This window comes from Petaurus breviceps, unplaced genomic scaffold (genome assembly GCF_028583685.1).
Source record: "Petaurus breviceps papuanus isolate PSGF00001 unplaced genomic scaffold, PetGlider_PUasm1.0 90977, whole genome shotgun sequence".
NCBI lineage: Eukaryota > Metazoa > Chordata > Mammalia > Diprotodontia > Petauridae > Petaurus > Petaurus breviceps.
Genome location: NW_027187391.1, coordinates 13,420,986 through 13,443,185, shown reverse-complemented (window position 1 = coordinate 13,443,185; position 22,200 = coordinate 13,420,986). Strand labels below are relative to the sequence as shown.

General features: G+C 37.4%; 1 protein-coding gene across 5 annotated transcripts in view; it reads right to left on the bottom strand.

The window, feature by feature from the left end:
• Window positions 1–2,108: 2,108 nt before the first annotated feature.
• Window positions 2,109–22,200, bottom strand: part of LOC138153233 (vascular non-inflammatory molecule 3-like) — a 25,982-nt gene continuing 5,890 nt past the window's right edge. Inside the window, exons 1-9 of one of the 5 annotated variants that reach the window (XM_069077363.1) lie at window positions 20,076–20,195; window positions 19,420–19,525; window positions 15,106–15,336; window positions 14,525–14,655; window positions 10,192–10,384; window positions 8,422–8,713; window positions 6,560–6,933; window positions 4,718–4,891; window positions 2,109–2,475 (exon numbers count right to left, since the gene is read on the bottom strand). In XM_069077363.1, the coding sequence (XP_068933464.1) occupies window positions 2,353–2,475; window positions 4,718–4,891; window positions 6,560–6,933; window positions 8,422–8,713; window positions 10,192–10,384; window positions 14,525–14,655; window positions 15,106–15,318 (1,500 nt within the window). In that variant the 5' untranslated portion in view covers window positions 15,319–15,336; window positions 19,420–19,525; window positions 20,076–20,195 and the 3' untranslated portion in view covers window positions 2,109–2,352. Of the gene's footprint in view, window positions 2,476–4,717; window positions 4,892–6,559; window positions 6,934–8,421; window positions 8,714–10,191; window positions 10,385–14,524; window positions 14,656–15,105; window positions 15,337–19,419; window positions 19,526–20,071; window positions 20,196–22,200 lie in introns of those variants that run through there. The other 4 variants (XM_069077364.1, XM_069077365.1, XM_069077366.1 and 1 more) reach the window with 4 other exon arrangements.

Genomic DNA, 22,200 nt, shown 5'->3' with positions numbered 1-22,200 from the left:
GATCCTACCTGTGGCTCTGTGGTACTTGAATTCTTTCTGGCTGCTTGCAGTATTTTTCCTTAACTTAGGAGCATTCAATTTTAGCTATAATATTCCCAGGAGTTTCCATTTGGGGGCTTCTTTCCAGAGATGATTGGTGGATTCTTTCCATTTCCACCTTGCCCTTTGGTCCTAAGATATCCCGGCAGCTTTCTTTTATGATTTTATGAAACATGATATCTAGGCTTTTCTTCAATAAATCTCCTTCAACAAAGTTTTACACCATTTTAAAATTTTCAATTCTTTTTTCATATTTTTCTTCCATATCTCTCATTTAGTTTTTTAAATCGCTTTTTAGTTCACTCTTTAATTCTCCTAGGAATTATTATTGGGCTTCTTCCAATCTGTATTTTTTTCCCATCCAAGGGAAATTTAGGGAGGCAGACAGAGATCTTCAGACACTGGGGATAAGGGACTTGTCAGAAATGGGAGAGCAGGTAGTAGATATGGGGAACATTCCAGCCCTTTAAGAAAGAAAGTTGAGATACAACGCCAGGGCAGGAACCATGAAAAGATCTTAGTGGATGCTTGAAATAATGAGCTAGAATAGGTGCCATCTATCAGCTCTGTGCCCATTGTCCAGTTCTGGATTATGTGGACCCACCCTACTTGTGTTCTGATCAAGAAACAAGTTCCAAAAATGTAGCTATGTGGCTTTGAGTCCAGGATCATAGCAAGAGAGACTGGTTCTAGCATTTGCTCCAGTATCTAAACCTACAGTGCAATAACTAGGGCAAAAGTCCCAGACCAAAAGAGAGCAAGGTTCAGTCACTCCACACCTACAAGAATCTCCCAGTAGGCTAAAATTTACTGTCTCCAATAGATGTTGACTTAAACTCAACCATGAGCGAGTTAATAGATGAATACTGGGTCGGGAACTTGAAGAACTCTGACCAGGAGGGCAGTGAAGAGACCTCTCCCTGGATCATACCAATTTTGGAATACAAAAACTTGCAAACCCTCCCCACCCCCCCCCCAGCTATGAAAGCAGCTGAAGTATATAAAAGGACTGAAACTTGAGTCAGACCTCTCCCCTCCAAAAGTGTGTAGAACCTGGTATTAATGTAAAGTCCAAAGTCAAGAAGGAGGCTGGAAGAATGAGCAATAAACAAAAAAGACCTCAGTCATAAACAGTTACTATGGTGTCAGGCAAGTTCAAGACCCAAACATAAAAGAAGACAAGTTGAAAATACCTACAAACAAAGCATCCAAGAAAATTATAGCACTTCAAAACTAAGGTGAAATGGTGGGGGTAAGGGGGGGGGAAGAGACAGCGAGACGCTACGAAGGTGGGCGGGAGAGAGAGAGAGAGAGAGAGAGAGAGAGAGAAAGACTGAGGCAAGAAAATATTATGTTAAGAGAATTCATGAATTCATAAGAATCAGGAGTCTTTGATATGAAATGTAAGAGATAGGAAGTAGGCTAAAATTACTTCTATGTCCCATTTTAGGCAGGATAGAATGTTTTATTCAAGATAGGGGGAGCTTGAAGGAAAAGGAACTTCCTAGAAATTATCACTGGTAATTTCTTAATCATGTTTCTCCTTGGTCCTGAAAGGAGGAAAAGCAATATTTGGTACAGCTTTTGACTTTCTACTGTAAAATACTGATTGCTTTGTTAGTTTTTTCCTAAAAAAGATATTTAGTAATACATCTCTCCTAAATTCTACCTGCTGTGTGAGTCTGGAAAAAATTTAAATTGGTCGTGGTAGCATTTATAAAATGATTTAAGATTTACAAAGCAGTGTGCATATATGTTATCGTACTTGATATTCAAGCAACTTTGTACCTAGCACACAGTAGGTGCTTAATGAATGTTTATTGATTGATTGACTAATTGATTGGGAATTAGTGCTATTATTACCTCCATTTCTCAGACAAGGAGTTTTATAAGGGGTAAGAGAGTTAAAATGATTTGCCTAAGGTCCCACAGCTAGTTAAATATCTGAGTTGTGATTTGAACTCAATACTACTCATAATAGAATCTCAGTTCTAATTTAATGTGTTTAACTCTAGAATTCCCAGATACATGAGTCTAATAAGTTATAAATAAAACGGCATTTCACTGAGTTTTTAATCAATAGATAGTTTATTATTTATCTCAATTGCTTTGAAAAAATGAAATGTTCTTGCCAAATAAACAAATACACATGCAAATGGACCAAAGTATATGTGTATATATGTATGCATATGCATGTGTTTGTGTGTGGATGAGTTGCCCAAGTTGGTAGCTGATTAGAAACTAATAGCATTTAGAGCATAAGCCATTTCCTAGCTCTGTATCCTTTCTACACTGCCTCTTGTAAAGTATGTATCAAGAATGATCACCCTGTCCTGGGAGTGGTGGGTCCTTCTCATATACTCTCCCACATAATGCCATCACTAAAACAGGCAATGGAACACCACTTCTGCTCTCCAGCCGACCATCACTCAATACCTAATTAAAGAAAATAAAAACAATGAGTCAATTATGATATAAGATTTAATTTGCAATAAAAATGAAATTATCTAGCTGAAGAAGTGTAATATAATTTCCAGCCTTGTGTCACTTATTTTCAAATCAAGCTGAAGAAGTCAAAGTTAATGACACTAAGGGGTAGAGAGGAAGGAGCACATTTCTGAAATAGGGCATAGCCTGTGCAAAGATACCTGGAGAAAATATCCCCAGAATTGTAAGTAGGATAGTTTGGCTCTAAGATAGAGTTCATGACAGGGAAGGAAGTCTGGAAAGGCATTCTAGACCCAGGTGACACAGGGTTTTAAATGCCAAGCTAAGGAGCTTGAGTTACATCAGAGAAATAATAAAGAGCCACTTATAATTCTCAAAGAAGGGAGTAATATGGTCAAACCTGTACTTCAGAAAGATAATTTTGAAACCTGTGTGGAGGATTGATTAGAGAGAGAAGAGATTGGCAGCAAGATTATCAATTAGGAGACTTTTGAAATAGTTCAGGCAAGTTGTGTGTTTTGGATTAGGCCTGGTTCAAACCAGTCCTCTAGCTTAGTAGTTTATGTTTGATATTGGAATGAAATGAGGTAATCACAAGTAATTCAACAGTTAACAAAAGGAAATTTCCTGCCATAGCAGGAAAAGTATAATTAACAACGACATGGACATGCATTGAGGACACCCCCAGCTGATTCATACAAGACAACCTCCCCTGCCTCTGAGTTGTCTCATCAGAGGCCTGGAGTTCTTTATGACTGCTTTGCTTTGATGTGACTAGACTGTGATAGCAATAGCCTCACCTTAACCATTCAACATGCAAGGATGGTTTCAATACCTTTTAAGGAAAAATTACCCTAACTTGCATTGGTGGGGGTATAACACTCCCACCACAGGGTGGTGATGACCTGAATTAAGGTAGTAGTCATATGAGTGGCAAGAAGTCATAGGAGTAAGAGAAATGGAGTTAGAAATGTTAGGTCTTGGAAAGTGATTGGCTATTCAGGTAGCCCTCCACACCCAAAATTAAAAAAAAAAAACTTTCCACACTACTTCTAACTTCTTTCATTCCTCCCACATCCCCTTTGGTTGACCTGGATATTATTGATATCACTGTAGTATGGATTTGTTGGGCTTTATTCCTTCATCATTTCTTGATAGAATTTTATTAGTATGGAATAGAAAGGGAAGAAAGGGAAAATGTATTTATTTAGTGACTACTATATGCCAGTCACTATGTGAAGACCTTTTACTAATATTATCTCATTTGATCCTCACAAAGACCCTGCAGGGTAGGTGCTATTATTATCCCCATTTTATAGTTGAGTAAAAGAAGGCAAATGGAGGTTAAATGACTTGCTCTGAAACCTACAGTTAGTATCTGAGGCCAAATTTGAACTCAGGTCTTTCTGACTCCAGACCTGGCTCTCTATCCACTGTGCCACCCAAATGCTTCAATTTATCATGATAATTTCTGTTCCTTATCACAACTTTCATGAGTCTATAAATGCTGACAATCACATAACTGTGATATGGAGTAGCAATGATATAATGGGAAGACCATTGATTGGCCTGGGCAGATACAAGAAACCAGAATGCCAATTCTGGGTCTACCACAACTGGATCTGTAATCTCTTCAGCTCAGTTTCCAAATCTGTGAAATGGAAGGGTGGTAACTAGAGGATTTCTGAGATTTCTCCCCTTCTTGCCCTCCACCCACCAAGTTCTACAAATTCTGTGTATCTCACCAGAGACTAATAAGGACTTTGACTACATCATACTACCATCCAATGCAAATGGTTTCAGAATTCTCTTTTGATTACAAGAATCATGACTCCGAAGTATGGAGTACTAAATGAAAGCAAAATGATGCTTGAACAACTTGGAATCATATTTCCTTCTCTACACCAATCCTATCCCATTACTACTCTGTTCAAAGAAATGCATCAACCTTCTTGGAGGCAGCATGACATAGTAAATGGAGTGTTGGACCTAGATTCAGGAAGACATGGGTCTTGATTCTACTTTTGGTACTAAAGAGCTACTAGACCATGAGCAAGTCACCTGACTTTATCAAACCTCAGTTTCCTCACCTGTAAAATAATACCTATAGTGCCTTCCATACAGAGTTGTTATGAAGTTCTACAGAAAAAGGTATATAGAATGCTTTGTTCACTTTAAAGCACAGTATAGATGACTAGTATTATTATTCAGAAATATTCACACCACCTACCTCATAGTGTTGTTCAGATGCAAGCTGAGACCCACTTAGCACCAACTGTGGGAAGACATATCTAGTAGTGAATGTGCCACTGAGGGATAATGCTTCAAATTTTGTGAAAGCCGATGCAATTGGCGTGCCACACGTTTTTAAGTCAGTTGTTTGGCACTTCAATAATGTGCATATCTGGGTGGGAAAAGATAAAAATGTTAGGGAATGATATGAAAGTGAAAAGACAGATGTTTTTCCCACAGCAGAATAGTAATAACATAGGACGAGATTGAGGTTTTAAAAGTCAGGAACTTTACCTAGATAAAGAAGGTCATATTATAAAAAGATTAGAGAAGCAAAGAAGAAAATATCTTCCTTGGCTATGGATAGGAAAAGAGTTTATGACTAGACAAGGAATAGAAAAGAGCATAGAAACTAAACGGGACAGGGCGGCTAGGTGGTGCAGTAAATAGAGCACCGGCCCTGGAGTCAGGAGGACCTGAGTTCAAATCCAGACTCAGACACTTGACACACTTACTAGAATGACTTTGGACAGGTCGTTAAACCCCAATTGCCCTCCAAAAAGCCAAAAAAAAAACCCAACAACAAACAAACAAATATATATGAATGACAACCAGTACCCAACAGATAAGTGGTCAAAGGCAGTTTTCAAAGGAAAATATCCAAGATATCAGCAAGCATATAAAAATGCTCCAAATAATTAATAATTAGAGAAATGTAGACCAAACAATTCCAAGGTTTTACTTCATGCCTATCATGTTGGGAGAGGGGGGGAAGACAGAGAGAGAGAGACAGAGAGAATTATGGGATGCACTACAGGAAGAACTGTAAATTGATTCATTTTGGAAAGTTATTTGGAACTATGCCCCCCAAATCACTAAATTATGCATACTCTTTGACCCAGCAATATCATTACAAGGCCTATGCCCCAAAGAAATCAAAGAAAAAGGCCCCTTATGTACAAAAATATTTATAGCAGCTCTGTTATAAAAAGACAACTAAAAACAAAAGGGGTCCCCATCAATTGGGGAAATGGCTGAACAAAGTATGGTATATGAATGTAATAGAATAATATATGCCATAAGAAATGATGAAAGCAATCGTTTCAGGGAAAATTGGGAAGATACGAAAGAACTTCTAAAGAGTAAAGTGAGTAGAACTTCACAAGGAATTTACACTCTAACAACACTGCAAAGACAATCAACTTTGCAAAATTTAAGGACTCTGATCATTTAAATGACCCATAGTGATTCCAAAAAACTAGTTATGAAGCATGTTACCCACCTCCTGACAGAAGGATGATGGAATCAAGGTGCAGAATGAGACAAATATTTGAATATAGCAAACATATGGATTCGTTTTGCTTGGCTATGCTTACTTACTACAGTGATTGTTTTTCTTTCTTTCCTTGGGAGTGAGAAGGGAGTTGGGAAAGAAGCTATCCATAATGTTGCCCCAAATAAAAAAAAGAAGAAAAGGAAATACAAAGGAATTATTGAAACATTGTTTTAAATGAACAGAAAAGAACAGAAGGCATTTCAGAAGAAAGCAGATAAGCAGGATAGTGTTGAGACATAACATGTTAAATTTATTAGATTTTTAAAAGAAAAGCAAAATGTCAATAATAGAAAAAGTTATTCTGTTCTACTTTGTATGTAGAAACTTTCTCTTTTTGTTCATTAAATTTAGGATTAAAATGAAATTTAATTCAAAGTAATAAAAATAAAATTACTGGTCAATTAAATCTAGCGCACTTTTAAAAATATGTGATATGCTCTAGAGAATGAAGATAATCTAGCAAAACCAAAATTCACTCTGGATATTGTTAAAAAGCAATATTACCTGAAAATAATATTCCCCGTCAAAAGTGTGAAGGCCATCAAAAGCACCAAGTACATAAACTTCATCAGTTCTTTTCTCAGACATCTTATAGCTCAAGTGACAGCAGAGGTCTTTCTGGCAAACGGTGTAATTTCCTACATCTTTAGTAAGTTCAATGAAGGTAAACTCATCAAAAAAGACAATTCCAGGGAAGTTTGGCTGATCAGAAGTGAATGGCTTGACACTTTTGGCATAGGCACTCCAATCTAGCACTGCTGGGTAGTTGGAAGAAATTCTAGGCCTCGACTTCAGTTCTGATAGCATTAGTTGACCACTTTCTGTTTCCATGTCATAGTAATAAACTTTAACTGCCTCTGGTGCATAGATTCCACTCCCTTAGGATAACAAAACACATTTTTATTAAAAAACAAAACAAAACAAAGCTTGGTTTCATCCTTGGATTTACTTATTTTTAAAGTTGCCACAAATTCAGAGTGCTAAGTGTCTCCCAGTTGAACTTAAAGAATAAAATTTAAAATTATTAGATCATTAAAAATTCTTCATGGAAAGAGCACTGGTCTTATGGTCAGAAGAGGGTGTGAGGCCTGGTATTGACACCAGCTTTGTAGTCCTAAGCAAATCACTTAACCTGAGTGTTATATTTCTTCCTCTATAAAATGGGGATTCTATTTCTACTAATTGTATTACTACTTACTACTACTACTAATGATAACTGATATTTGTCTAGCTCTTTAAAGTTATCAAAATGCTTGAATAGCATTCTCGTGTTTGGCTTGTTAGGAATATAGGAATTTATGAAGGATTTGTGATATCAATGAGTGGACTTCCCAGAGTAAGAGTTCTCTTTGCCAGTGTGCAACACAACCTGTGACTGAATAGAGAAATCCTAAGGAAATGCTTAAAACACATAAAGATTAATTGACTTGCCAAAGGTCATACAGCAGTGTGCCTGTTATCCAAGGACTAATCTAGCTAAATAAAGAGCTCCTCAACTACAGAAATTTGTTTCTAAGATGACACATTTTTCCACAGAAACTGCTCATGAATGTATGAATGAATGAATAAATGAGTGAGTGAAGCATTTATTAAGCATTTACTATGTACAAAGCAATATACTAAGAACTGGGAAAGGGAAATAGAAAAGAGAAATAGAAAATTCCCTGCTGTCAAAGAATTCACATTCTAATGGAAACAATACCCATGGAAGGCACAAGGATTCGAATATACATAAGAGAGTTGCTATTTACATTAGTAAAAGAAGTAATAACATTGGTAAAGTCACAAATCCTTGAAGAATTGGAATAATATTTAAAAAGCCTGAGTTCTTTTGTTTATATAGCACCTTATGACTACCAAACACTAGAACATGTCTCATTGAATCCCTGTAACAGCCCTGGCATAGGAAATAGATAGCACAAGTATTATTCTTCTCATTTTAAAGATGAGGAAATTAAGGCTTGATAGGTTACCTTCCCAAGGTTATATAAATAGTTGATGGTAGAATTGGGACTCATTCCTGCCCATAACCTTCTCCATCTAAGTATATTGAATCCATTATGCAGTACTAGACAGATATTATTCATCATCTGATAACTTACTAGTTATTCAAATTATAACTTAGTTTAATAAAAAGGTTAAGCAGAATATTAGAAAATAATCTAGCTAGTAATATTAGTTATTCTATGACTTTGAACACATTGTTTAATTTCGATGAGTTTAAATTCCCTCATATGATGGAGATATCCTTCATTGCCTAAGCATAAATTGTTACAAAGCATAAATGCTGTAATTAGCAGAATTGACAAGTCTGAATAGTTAATGGTTGGATATTAGGGAATGAAATAAGAAAGATCTTAAATTACCTGTCATGTGATTGCTGGCGTTGTGAACATTTGCTGAAAGGACATTGACTCTCATGCCCCTAGCCCAGGATGAATGAAATGGAACAGCAGACAAGAGGGGCAGAGTGTTCATCCAGGCCGTGGGGAACAGTATGCTGTCCACTTGGAATTTATCCACTAAGACTACAGCAGGATCATAAAACAAAATGTCGAAACAAGTGAAAATACCAAACTTTCCAAAGGGTGTGTCAAAGGTCACATGTGGTGGATCTTTAGGGATGTTGAACTGCACTTCAGGTATAAAAAGATTGTACTATTAATGAAAGGGAGAGAAAAGACAATTAGAAGTAATCTCCCAAATATGTATGTGTTTAATGTCACATGAATGTTTCCTTCATACATGGATCAAGAGAGTTGCATAAAATTGGCATACACTAATGAGAGGAAATTTTATATAGTATTTCACCTGTCTGTGAATTTTGGCACTTCTACTTTTATCTCTTATGTCTTTATCTTACATAGGTATTCCCACCTATCTCTTGTGTAAATCCCCTTCTCTCCATTCACACTGCCACCACAGTGGTGAAGGCCCTTATCACTTTACACCTGGATTATTTCACTAACCTTCTCCTTAGTCTTCCAACCTGAAGTGTATCCCTATTTCAATCCATCTTCTCCTCAACTGACAAAATAAGCATAGGTCTGACCATTTCATTCCTCTTCAAAGTTGTTCATGTTCAAATATCAAATGGCATTACTCTCTAGTCCAATAACTGAGGCTAGGGTCCAGGGGTAGGAAACCTGTGATCTTAAGAACACATGTAATGGCTTTTTGACTGAGTCCAAGTTTTACAGAACAAATACTTTTACCAAGGTGATTTGTTCTGTGAATTTTGGATTCAGTCAAAGGGCCACACTTGAGGACTTAGAGGGTGTCATGTGACCTTGAGGCCTTAGGTTCCCCACCCCCAGGTTAGGCAGTCAGGTCTTTGACCTAGTATGCTATAGATTAGAGGGTACTGACAGCATTTGCACTCCTTCAGAAACATAGGAACCACTGAATTTAATATAAAAGTAGCAAGATTCATTGCTTAAAATAGAAAGTGACCAGATTACATGACTCTTCTGCCAGGGAAACTCTTCCCCTTCACCTAACATCTAAAAATAGAATGGTCTTGTTGTGTCTTGGGGCCTTTGTCCCTCAATTCAGAATTGAATTTGTGTTTAAAATTGATTGGATCATGTTTGTATCCTGTTTCTCCTATTTTATGGAGTTTGCCTCCAGTTGTTTTTTGGAAGCTTGCTCCTAGCATGGAAAATGCCAGTTAGAATTTTGTGAAGCTGACTGGTTCCCTTTACTCTTTATATCTTCTCATTAAAAAGTACAGCCAATTATATGAAGCATCAAGATAGCATTAATACTATATGACACTGAAAGTCATTAAGATTTGTTTTAGTCAATAAGCCCTTCTTTTAATCAACACCTGAGTTGTTGGGGATTTTTTTGAGGAGGTGGAGTCTGAATGATAAAGAGATTAGCTGGTTTTCACTTTGGGTTATACTGTCTTACAGCTGTTGGATGGGGTGGCCTGTGTAGTACAGTAGTTCTACTTCCTTTCCATAGGTTACAAAAAGCCCAGAAATTCTATTATTAAACCCAAATTATCAATGATCAGAGTCTTTGCATGATGCTATTATGATGATGAATTTAGCCTTTATCTCTTTCAAACAAGAAATTTAATGAATGAGAAATGAATGTTAATTATTTTGCTATACAAAATTACTCCTTACCTTATGGTATCGGGCCACCAGTTTCCCTTCTGAATCAAACACCACATTAGTGTTGTATTGGTACCGGCCATCAGGTGGGCACTTGGAGTCATTGGCATCACATTCTTTCTTGTCTCCCATATTTGCCACTACAAAGATAGAGTTCTCTCTGGCCAAGCAGCTGAGTCTTTTTTGCACTGGTGTGCGACCAAATCTAGTTCAAGTTTGAATTCAACAGTTGTTTCTGTAGATAATTGTTTTGTTGATCCTACATACAAAGTATTGTATCTTTACAACCTAAGAGTCACCAAAGTTAGTGGAGAATATTTTGAAAAATAAATCACCTACCCTCTCTTAGAGCCTTCTAGCTCTAAACCCATGATAATATGAACACTCTCTGAAAGTCTCTCATTGACATTTACCTTTTCATTAACTGTAGTCTACTTTAAAACCTGAGTGATATGTTAGAGTGTAACAAGGTAGGACTGAAATGAAATGCATCTTTTTTTTTTAGGTGAAAAGACAGGCAGCATTTTCTCTTACTGTGGCACATGCAAAGATAGGGCTTAGAATTTCAGTTATGGTACAGACATGAAAGTATTTTTCTCATGCCCAAATAATCTGTCCAAAACCTACACAATTAAATATGAAATGTATACTACAGGTTACAAGAACAGAAAACAGAGTAAATGGTTCAGCATAGCCATCATCACTATTAAAGCCTTGTATTGTGGTGAGAACAATGAATTAGAAGCACAGAGACTTGAATTCTAGACCTGGTTTTATCATAGAATTGATAAATTATGTTAGTCCAAGTCCAATGTTTTAGTTCTGGTTCATCTTGTGCTGGTGTAAGAATTTCACCTCTAACAAAATAGTATAAATGCCCCCACACTCTCTTCATTGTGACCCCAATTCTCTTGAAAATCAATGTTATTATCATAGAGTGATGACTCTGAGAGATAAAGGGAACCTCAGAATGTGCGCAATACAATCTTTTGAATAACATTCTCTTTTATAACATACCCAATAATTGGTCATTCAATTTGAAGATCTCCAGTGAGGTACAATCTACTCCCTCCTGAAGCATCTCATTCCGTTTTTTAAGAGTTCTAATTGGATGTCTTTTCGGACGTTCATCCTAAATCTGTACCTTCAGATCTTCCACCTGTTGCTCCCAGTGCTGCTCTCTGGTCCAAGTAAAGCCAATTAACAATTCTTTTCCATGTGACTGACCTTCAAAAATGTAAAGGTAGCTACCACATGCCCCCTAAGCCTTTTTTTTCTCTCTAGTCCTGAACCCCTACCTTATTGTAGCATAAGAGAACATGAGGGGTTTATTTGTGTTGTCCATCACAATGTTGATTGCTTGAAAGCTTGTAATTCATTAAAACTCCCAGATCTTATTTCAGCAAAGCTTCTGTCGGACCATTATTCTCCCATCTTATACTTGTGAAGTTGATTTTTTTAACCCTAATGCAAAACTTTATATGAATCTTTACTAAATTCCATATTGTCATGTTCAATGATGTTTAAGTTTATGATAAAAATATTTTTAAAAAATTAATCTTATTAAAAATCATCTGAATGATAATCTGTCTATTCCTTAATCCAAATAATTGATAAAACTGTTAAACAGAACAGGGTTAAGCACATGTTCTGGATGTACTACTTTTGGACTTTGATTTCTCTATCATGCCTTCATGTCCTCTCCCTTCCCCTCCCCAGCCCCATGATCTTTTCAGCTTCCCACCATGTGTTGTCTTCTCCTCTTAGATTATAAGCACCTTGAAGGCAGGAACTGTCTTTCTCTTTTCAAATTTGTATCCACTCCTTAATACAGTACCTAGTACATATGAGTACTTAATAAATGCTTATCAATTGTTGACATATTCATGAGAAACACCATAAAATATCTCTTTTTCAAGCTGACATTGAGCTATTAATAACCACTCTTTGAGTCCAGCCATTCAACCAGCTCCAATTCCTTGCTAAAATCATTGTAAACTATATTCAGAGGACTCTCCTGATCTATCAGTCTAGTATCAAAATGATAATAAGGCAATTCTGGCATAGCTTGCTCTTGATGAAGCTCTTTGTAATCCCTGCTTCCTTCTCTGAACCATCAGATCATGATAGGATAAATTAAGAGCTGGAAAAGAAGTTGAAAGACCCCCCCCCCCAAGTTTCATTCCCTCATTTTACAGATAAGAATCTGAAACCCAAAGAGGGTCAGTGACTTTGAACACAGGTTTTCCTGACTTAAAGTTCAAAACTCTGTCCACTGGACCATGTTGTCTTACACTTAGATACATTTTAAAGCTGAATCACTTCTTGGTAGAAATATTATAGAAGTGAGTCTTGGACAACATGATCACTGATTTACTTCTGACTTGGAAATTCTGTTTTAACCTTCTTTTTCTTGTTTGTTTTTTGTTTTCCTTTAGAGGGGGGAAGGTAGGGTAATTGGGGTTAAGTGACTTGCCCATGGTCACACAGCTAGTAAGTGTTAAGTGTCTGAGGCTGAATTTAAACTCAGGTCCTCCTGACTCCAGGGCTGGTGCTCTATTCACTGCTCCCATGCTGCCCCTCTGCTTTAACCTTCTTGAGTCCTCTGGTCCTCTACTTCAAAGAAAATTGTCAGATTTAGTATGGGAAAAGGTCTTCAAACCTAATCTCATTTATTTTGCTGTTGAGGAAACAGTTCAGAGAATTTAAATAACATGCTGAAGGACTCTCAAGTAGTCATTAAGTCCAAAATTTGAACTCTAGCATTTTTTTTCTTTACTCCAAGCTACCTTTATATCCTTCTTTGAACATTATTTTTTCCTAAATAAACTCTTCTCATTAGAAATTAGGAAGAATTGGATAGTATTCTTCATACAATTATTCTTTATAATGCAGTCCTTTAACAAATCTCCCTTCTACCTATCTCTTTCATATAAAATAATACACAGAATAATGTACCAAGAGAATTGAATTTTGAGGCAGAAGCCAGAATATCCTGGCTCTTTCACTTATTTGGGTGTAACCTTGGAAAATTCACTTCACTCTTCAAACTTTCAATATTCTCATGTATAAAACAGAGATAATAATACTTACCAAGCTTATCTCACAGGTTTGTGATCTAATGAAATAACATAAGAAAATGCTTTTTTAACTATTAACACTTTGTATAATTGCAGATGATTATTATCAGCATTCACTTATATTAGTTGTATCAGCTTTCTGGGTTATTAGTTTAGGGAAATGAGAAAAATTCGGAACCATGATTCCCTCTGAATCACAGCCAAAGTATATAATGAATGTTCTCTGCACTGTGAAAGGCTCCAACAATCAGCTGAGTACTGTCATTGCAACATGGTCTGTGATTACAAAATACTTTCAACATCTAATGAATTTTGTTCAGAGATCAACACAGAGGGTTAGGGCTATGCAACTCTCACTGACTCTCTACCCTATTAGTAGTTCTAGATTTTGATTTCCAGGAGATGGCAAGAACCAAGTAATCAAATTCAACATATGAACTCGATTTTATACATACAAGGTATCCCTGAGGAGTGGTATCTAAGTAGTCACATTTTAAAGGCATTAAGAAACTTGCTATTCAAAGGGAAAGCATGGTAAAGCCTTTGTAAAGTGAATAAATACCCTACAAATAGTGTTTGGCAAATGCAGTGTTTCATATAAGCTATTGTACTGGTATATTCAAAGCAGAGTACACATGTAATGGTCATATCAATGATGACATAACCCTCAATGGACAGGTAAATCAACTTGGTTCCTTCCATTAAAGGTGCTATTTTAATTTGACAGTGAACCAATGATAAGTGTAGAGTCTACTAGTATAGTATGTTCCAAGGTTACACCCAAATAAGTGAACTGTTCAACTCATCTATAACTCAAAGTTAATTAATTGCCTGGGTATTGGGTGAAAGGGAATAGTGTTAAGTGGTTCATGGGCATTCTGCTAGTATGTGTCAGCAGCAGTACAAAACCAAGTCTTTTTTATTCCAAAGATACCTTTCTATCCAATATACCATACTTTCTCTCTATAATATATTATTTATTATATATAAATATTATGGAATAGCACCGGACCTGTGATTATTGTAGTATGAAGAATGAACTCTACTAGTACAAATTGACATCTACTTTTAATCTTATAGTCTTAGTTATCTAGGACATAGAGAGGTTCAATGACTAGGTCAGAGTAAGTGTCAGTAAATGTCAGAGGCAACACTCGAACCCAATTCTTCCAATATAACCAGAGTTAATAAATTCACTTTAAAGTCACTGTACATTTTACAAAACTATATCTTCTTTGCTTAGACAGTAACAATAATTAAAATACCTGTTTGGTTCAGTACATGGAATCCAGTTCACTTGAGGGTCTGGGATGTCTTCTAGGTAGGGGTAAATGGTTTCCCTTGTGAAAGCCCAGCCATAAATTCCATCTTCGGGAGTCACGATAATTTGTGCACCCTGCTCAAAACGATGGAATCATAGAATGTTAGATCCAAAAAGATACAGTTTGTCACCTTACATAACAAAAGGCAGAGGCCTAGAGAGTCAATAATTTACCCAAGGTTACACAGATTGCTCATCAAAAAAGTTAACTCAATTTTCAAGAATCATAGTCAGGTTCAAATCTCTAAGAAGGATCATAGGATTATTGATAGAAAATTGTAAGGAAACTTGGAGATCATCTGATCCAACCTTCTCAGAAACCAGAATAGGTCCAAAGATGTTCAAAGACTTTCCCAGTAGTACAATAAGTATTTGAACCCAAACTTTCTGATTTTCAGTCCAACATTCTCTCTATCCCTACCACACCTGATAAAAATCAAAGCAGTTTCTCAATATAAAGAAAAGCATATAGTCCTTCAATTTCTTCTTTATGCCCCCAACATCTTGCCCAGCAAGGAACTGTACCTTCTCAGCAGCCAGTCTGATTGCTTTCTCCAAAACATCTAGGTTTTTGTTCATAAACGTCAGGGCATCTTCCTGGGAAACAGGTGTTTCTGTCCTATTTGGTAGTATAACTGCATGTTCATATACAGCAGCAATGAATGTGTCTAAGGTACCAACACTGAGGACACAGGCTGCCAAAGTTATCGCACAAATGAGAAAGCAGGAAGTGACCATGGCTGAGGTCCAGCGTCTCTGAAACGGAGAGCATAAATACCAGAGTATTTATGTATGGGAAAATAGCTACATAGTGAGTCACTGTCAGCTAGTAGGTATGTCATTAAATACATTATGCAATCCAACATTGAGAAAGAAGGTTGTGTAAGACAACTGTTATATACAAAAGAAGCGGGAAGAATTAGGTAGTACACATAATATTATTTTTTATATTTGCAAGCCCAAATCAGAACTATTGAAGGGGGAGTAATGAAACTGATTTATATTTATTAATAGGGTAATATTTTCCTAGTAAGTTACTATTTACCTCCTCCCCCATTTCCCTTGCTGCTAGTCTTCCTCTTCCTAAGATCGCCTTGTATTCACCTTGTATATTTTAGTGATATACTTATGTAATGAGGGACTGGCCACTGAATAAAGCTTAAGAATTGCTGAGAGCACTGCCGAAGTGATGCCCCATGTTGATGAGACTAGGGAACTTACATCCAGGAGAGCTGTGATGATATGTAATTGAAAATGCTTGGAAAAATGGTGAAGCTTACATAGATAATAAGTACCAAGTTCTGGTATACTACCCATATAGTAATTGTAATTGATTGCCAGTGGCTGTTTAGCTGAACTAGAGGTATATTCAAAAGGCATTAATTGACCTATTCTCTTTTTCTTGGCTAGATTTATCCTCTCTTTGTTTGATTTCTGTTGACTTCTTCCTTCTGATGATGTTCTGAAGGTGAGAGATGAGACAATTCTATAAGGGGAGAAAAAGAAGCCTATCTAAGGTTAACGTGTCTCTGGTGACACACAGGTCATGGTTCTTTTTCTCAGAAAATTTTTTTTCATTTTAGATAAAGAAGATAACTAGAACCTTATTAGCTTTAAAGGTCAGGAAAGCAAATCACCAGAGGTCAAGGAAGTCCAGGAGTCGAGTCTATAATGGGTTTTATTAGCTAACCCAGTCAGTATAAATGCCCAAAGAAGAGAGGAACAATCTTCCACAGCCCTCCCAATGGTATCTGAGAAAGGACTCAGTAATACCACCTTTGGACATGAAATTACTGGGACTGATGTTATCTAGAAAATACATTGAATCCGAACCCACTTTCTCTAGTAACTGAGGTGGTATAGAGGAAAGTATGTCTCCAAGGTATTGGGAAGAAATGTCTATTCTTGCTATATTTTAGAAGCAAGCTCCTTCCTCAATGAGTTCTATACCTAGCTCATAACCTTTCTTACTCTCCAACTCCTGGCCTTATACTAAGGGATTTCAACATACATATCATTGTTCCTTCAGACACTTTAACCATGCAGTTCATCAATCAACTCACTTCCTATAGCATACTCTTGCATAACACTTCAACCACACAAAGATGGTTATAGTTGATCTTTCCATCACCCATAAATGTCCTACCTCCGTGTTTCGGAACTCTGAAATTTCCTTATCTGACCTTAATGCATTGGTTTTCTACCTCTCCCCCTACTTTCCCATACTAAACTCTACTATTCATTCACATCATCACATCCAATCTCCTGAACCCTCAGTTCTCTCAGGCCATCACCTCTACATTTGCCACTCTCTCCTCTTTTTACCATCTTGACCCTCTGGTGAACCAGTTCAACTCTGCACTGTCATCTTCTCTTGAGTCTCTAGCCCTCTTATATTGCTGATTGTATCCTGCCAAGCTTCAGTCTTGGAGCACTTTACAATTCACAGCCTTTGCTCCTATACACATGTTGTTAAATGAAAGTGGACAAAATTACACAGTTGTTCTGAGTCCACCAAAAATTTATGTTACAAAACCTCAACTGGGCCCTCACTGCTGCTAAACAATCTTAATATACTTTCCTTATCAACTCACCATCCCAGTCTCCACAGCAGCTCTTCTAAACATTTTCACCTCTTCTAAAACTTCCCCTAATTTCCTCTCCCCTTATCTTAGCTGAGAACCTTACCTTGCATTTTACAGAAAACAATGAAACCATTCACTGAGAGTTCCCTCTTCTCCCTTCTTTCTCATATCACTCAGATGTCTTCTGTCATTATCTCCTCCTTCACCCCTACCTCATATGAAGTGGTAGCCCTACTCCTTGCAAGGTCAAACCCCTCTACCTGCACAAATGATCCCATTCCATTACATCTCCCCCAACATATTGTACCCTTTGTTATCCCCACTCTATCACTTCAATCTCTTCCTGTCTACTGATTTTTTGCCTATGGCCTATAAACATGTTCATGTCTCTCTCATCCTCAAGAAACTCTCATTTGATCCTTCCATTACCACTAATGATAGTCCTATATCTGTTCTGCCTTTATGGCAAAACTCCATGAAAAGGCTATCTACATTGGATGTCATCTTCTCTCTTCTCAATCTCTTCTTCACCCCTATCTGGCTTCTAGCATCATTCCACTAGAATTTCTCTCTCCAAAGTTACTAGTGATCTCTTCTCAAACCTCAGTCTCCTTTACTTCTCTGCAACCCTTTCCTCCTCTTCCCTCTAGGTTTCTGGGACACCACTCTCTCCTGGTTTACCTCCTACCTCAGGGCTCCTTCTCAGTCTCCTCTGCTGAATCCTCATCTAGAACATTCCCCTGAACTGTAGGTGTCCAACAGAGTTCTGTCCTGGGCACTCTTCCCTTCTCCTTCAATACTATTTCACTTGATGATCTTATTAGGTCCCATGGATTGAATTAATATCTCTATTAATTAATGGATGATTCTCAGATCTACCTCTCCTGTTCCAACCTTCTAATCTTGCATCTCCAAATGTCTTTCAGACATCTCAAACTGGATGTCCAGTAGACATCTTCAACTCAACAAATCCAAAACAAAATTCATTGTCCTTTTCCCTAACCTCCCCCCCCTTCTAAACTTCCCCATTATTTTGAGGACACTACCATCTTCCGAGTCACCCAGGCTTGTAACATAGATGTTATCTTTGATTCCTTACTATCTCTTAACCCCCATATCCTATTTGTTGCCAAGGCCTCTTGATTCTACCTTTGCAACAGCTTTCAAATATACCCTTCTTTCTTCTGACATTACAACTACCCTTGTTTAAACCCTTATCTTCTCATGCCTAGATTATGATAGTAGCCTGCTGATTGCTCTGCCTCCTTCAATTCTCTCTCCACTCCATTCAGCTGCCAGAGTGATTATCCTAAAGTGCATGTTCAACCATGTTACCCACATGAAGTAACATCACTTGTTTCTGGGAATAAGGCAATCTGCTTGCCTAGAGAATCTAGGTAGTTAAATCTTTTAATCAAACAAGAGTTTCTGATTAGAGGCAAGAGCAAACAAGTAGAAATTTTCCTTGTGAGTTTTTTTTCCCTAATTCCACCCTTAAGAAAAAATGTTGCCTATCAAGTTAGGTTACTCCTTTAATCTTTCTAACTACTCTAGGAGGTAGGTGGTTTTACTACTCCCCATTGTACAGATAATGAAATCAAGACTTCCCTATGGTTACACAGCTAGTCAATGTCTGAGGTTGGATTTGAAACTCAGGTCTTCCTGACTTCAAGACCAGGGATCTATGCAGGAAACAACCTGGCTACCCTAATCAACAATTTGTATCTTACTCTTGCTAACATTTTATTGCCAAGCAAGAGTTCTTTGGCATGTGAGATACTTGGTGCCACACAGACAAATTCCAAGTATGAAAATGGCCAAGATATTTATGCCACACTCCTATTAGAGTTTCTGACCTTTGTACCACTGTCCTCACTCTGCTGGATATGAATCATATCTGAAGAACACTAACTTGTAAATGAAAAGTGTCATGCTATAAAAAGTGATGTTTTAATAATCATTAACCTGCTGAAATGGTAATTTATTATTTAGTTCAGTCACACAGAAGTGAACCCCTGAGGCAGAGATAGAAAACAAATTGAATTTGACTAGCTCCTCCTCATTAAACATGCCTAATTATACATTATACATGTCTAATCTCTACAATGTATAGAGCACTGGACCAAACACTGAAGGAGAAATAAAGACCAAAATATCTATTCTTATGGAGATTATAATTTGGTAAGAATTTCTATATTTTCTTTTCAATTGTATGTATATAAATAATACCATTACATTGCTGATTTATGCTTACCAGGTTGCAATGTCCAGCAGGGGATGCAGAGTGAGTGGCATTGCAAGCAGCCAGTTTCTGACTGGCACTCTTAGTGTAGGTTTGGTATTAGAAAAAAATAAGGCACCTGTAATTCAGTAAACAATTAACAAGGCTAAGGTATGGTTGTCCATGCAGTTAACCCTAGCTGCTTGAGAGGCTGAGACAGGCAGATCTCTTAAACTTTGGAGTTCTGAGCTAAAATGGGTTATGCCCATCTAACCTCTGAACAAAGGTCTGCATTAATATAGTAAGAGAGGCAGGAGGGAAGCAGATTGCTTAATCAAGAGAGAACAAGCCCAAGTTAGAAAGAGAGCCGCTCAAGGTCTGACAACATGTAGCAAGATTGGCCTGTGAGGAGCTTTTGCACTTTCAGCCTCAGTAAGATTGGGAGATCCATTCTGATATATATGTATGTGTGTATTTTGTGTGTGTACACATTTACATATACACATACACTCTCCAGGTAGAGGACAGAACTGAAGCATTTATTTAGACACCAGAAAACCCAATCCCAAAACCAGTAAGTCAATTCAATCATAGTACCAAAGATTTTCAGAAGCCATAATAACACTGAGAGCCATGACATTCTTCAGCCTTCCCACAAACCAATACGAGATCAATATTTACTCACAAACCTCTCTATCTCCTTAATGAACGTCCTCTCTCCCCCAGAGTCTGGCTAGCTCTGAACACCAGCTTCCTGTGGGCTCTGCTTCCCTTCAGGAAACTCCCCCCACCACAGGCTCCATGTGACTACATTCAGCCTATCAGGGGCATAGTTTACTTTCAAAGCAGGGGAAGTCTTCAAACTTCCCCCAAGGTCTGGGAAGATCTTCAAATTCCATTCCCATTACACCTATAAGAGAAGGCAAAGGAAAAGAATTCTTGTAAACAGTGATCCTATTACATGACAGTCTTGGTTTCAAGGTCTAAATGATCCTCTGGGGGCTCGTTCAACATTGAAGTGCCATTAGGACTTTTTTTTTTTTTTGGAGGGCAATTGGGGTTAAGCAACTTGCCCAAGGTCACACAGCTATTTTTTGTGTTAAGTGTCTGAGGCCGGATTTGAACTTAGGTCCTCCTGACTCCAGGGCTGGTGCTCTATTCACTAACCATTAGGACTTTTACTGAATTTGAGGAATCTGGTGTGCACACTAATTAAGATGAAAGAGAAGGATCTTGAGTGACTAAAAACAAAAATTGGAAGAGAACAAAGAGCAGAAATCCCAGGTTTTTCCTCCTTTGGAAGGACTGAGTCCACCTGGTATGTATAGCTTCCAGTGCATTTCAGGTTGTATAATGGTTTTTTTTTTTATGTTAATTTTTAATGAACAAAATTAGATTTTTTTCCCCTCCCTCCTAACACTCTCAACACTGAAAAAAAGGGAAAACAAAACCCTTATTAAAAATCTGTGTTGTCAAGCAAAACAAATTCCTGTGTAGGCCATGTCTAAAAATTATATGTTATTATCCACTCAGGGTCATTTATCACCCTTCTGTCAGGAGGTCAGTACCATGCTTTCCTAAGTAAGGAAGCAACAGCAAGAACAGCACCAGGGACATCGAAGCCACAGAACAGATGATGATACCTTTGGAAGAGCTCTATCAATCTAATAATCTCATCAAAACTGAAATAATAAGAGAGGCTGTTTGGGCTACCCCTCCCAAGTAACATTTCATCTTTAATCTGCAAACTCCTAGAAATATCTTTTTCACTCAGTAAAGTGCAAAGGGGAGAAGGGAGAGGAATAGGAAATTCTAATGCTGGGGAATTTAAGAGATCAAGAGGAAATGGTTAGAAAAGAATGCCCAAAAGATTAAGATCTAGAGAGTACCATAGAGATTATCTGTGAATGATCCCCTAATCTGGACCCCTCATGTTTGTTGCTGAAGAATTTATTGGCAGACAACAGGAGAGCCAGATTTGAAGCAGGTGCTGAAGTTTACACTATAGTCACACTGATTTGGAATTCTTGTCCATGCTTCCAGAATTATGCTGCCTGCAGAAATAACCCTCTCCTGATCTCAGTGTGCTGGCCAAGTCTACTTTTGCTAATTAAATCCAGAAGCTAAGGCAAATCCTCTTTTATTTAAAATCAAAGCTTCAGGAAAAAAAAATTGAAGCAGAATAATAGAATGTAAGAGACAGCAGGGACCTTAGAGATGATCTTGTCCAATGAAGAAACAGAGAAGTTAAATGACTTGCCCAAGATAACACAAAAAGAGCAGAGTCAGGATTCCAACCCAGGTCTTTTGAGTCTTAAAACCAGAGCTCTTTCTAAATCAAATTTTAATGCAGAAAATAAAGTAAAAAGACACATCTTGTTAGTGTCTTTGGGAATTGAGGGAAAATAGGCAGGAAGCATGTTGCAGTGGAAAGAACACTAAAATTATTGTCAAATTCTAGTTCAGCTACTTACTGGATCCTATCAAGCAAGTTATTTCACCTTTCCCAACCTTTTTCCTCATTTGTGAAATGAAGGACTTGGTTCATTGAGGTTCTTTCTAGCTTTAAATATCTATTTCTACTTAATTAAAACTGAAGAGAAGTATGAAAATATCCACACACTAGTCATGATTTTATATTGGAACAGCATGTTAGTATCTTCTGTAGGCAGAGTGACGAAAGAAGATCCAAAAGAATAGTGATAGAGATAAGGAAGAAAGGAAGGAAGGAAGGAAGGAAGGAAGGGAGGGAGGGAGGGAGGGAGGGAGGAAGGAAGGAAGGAAGGAAGGAAGGAAGGAAGGAAGGAAGGAAGG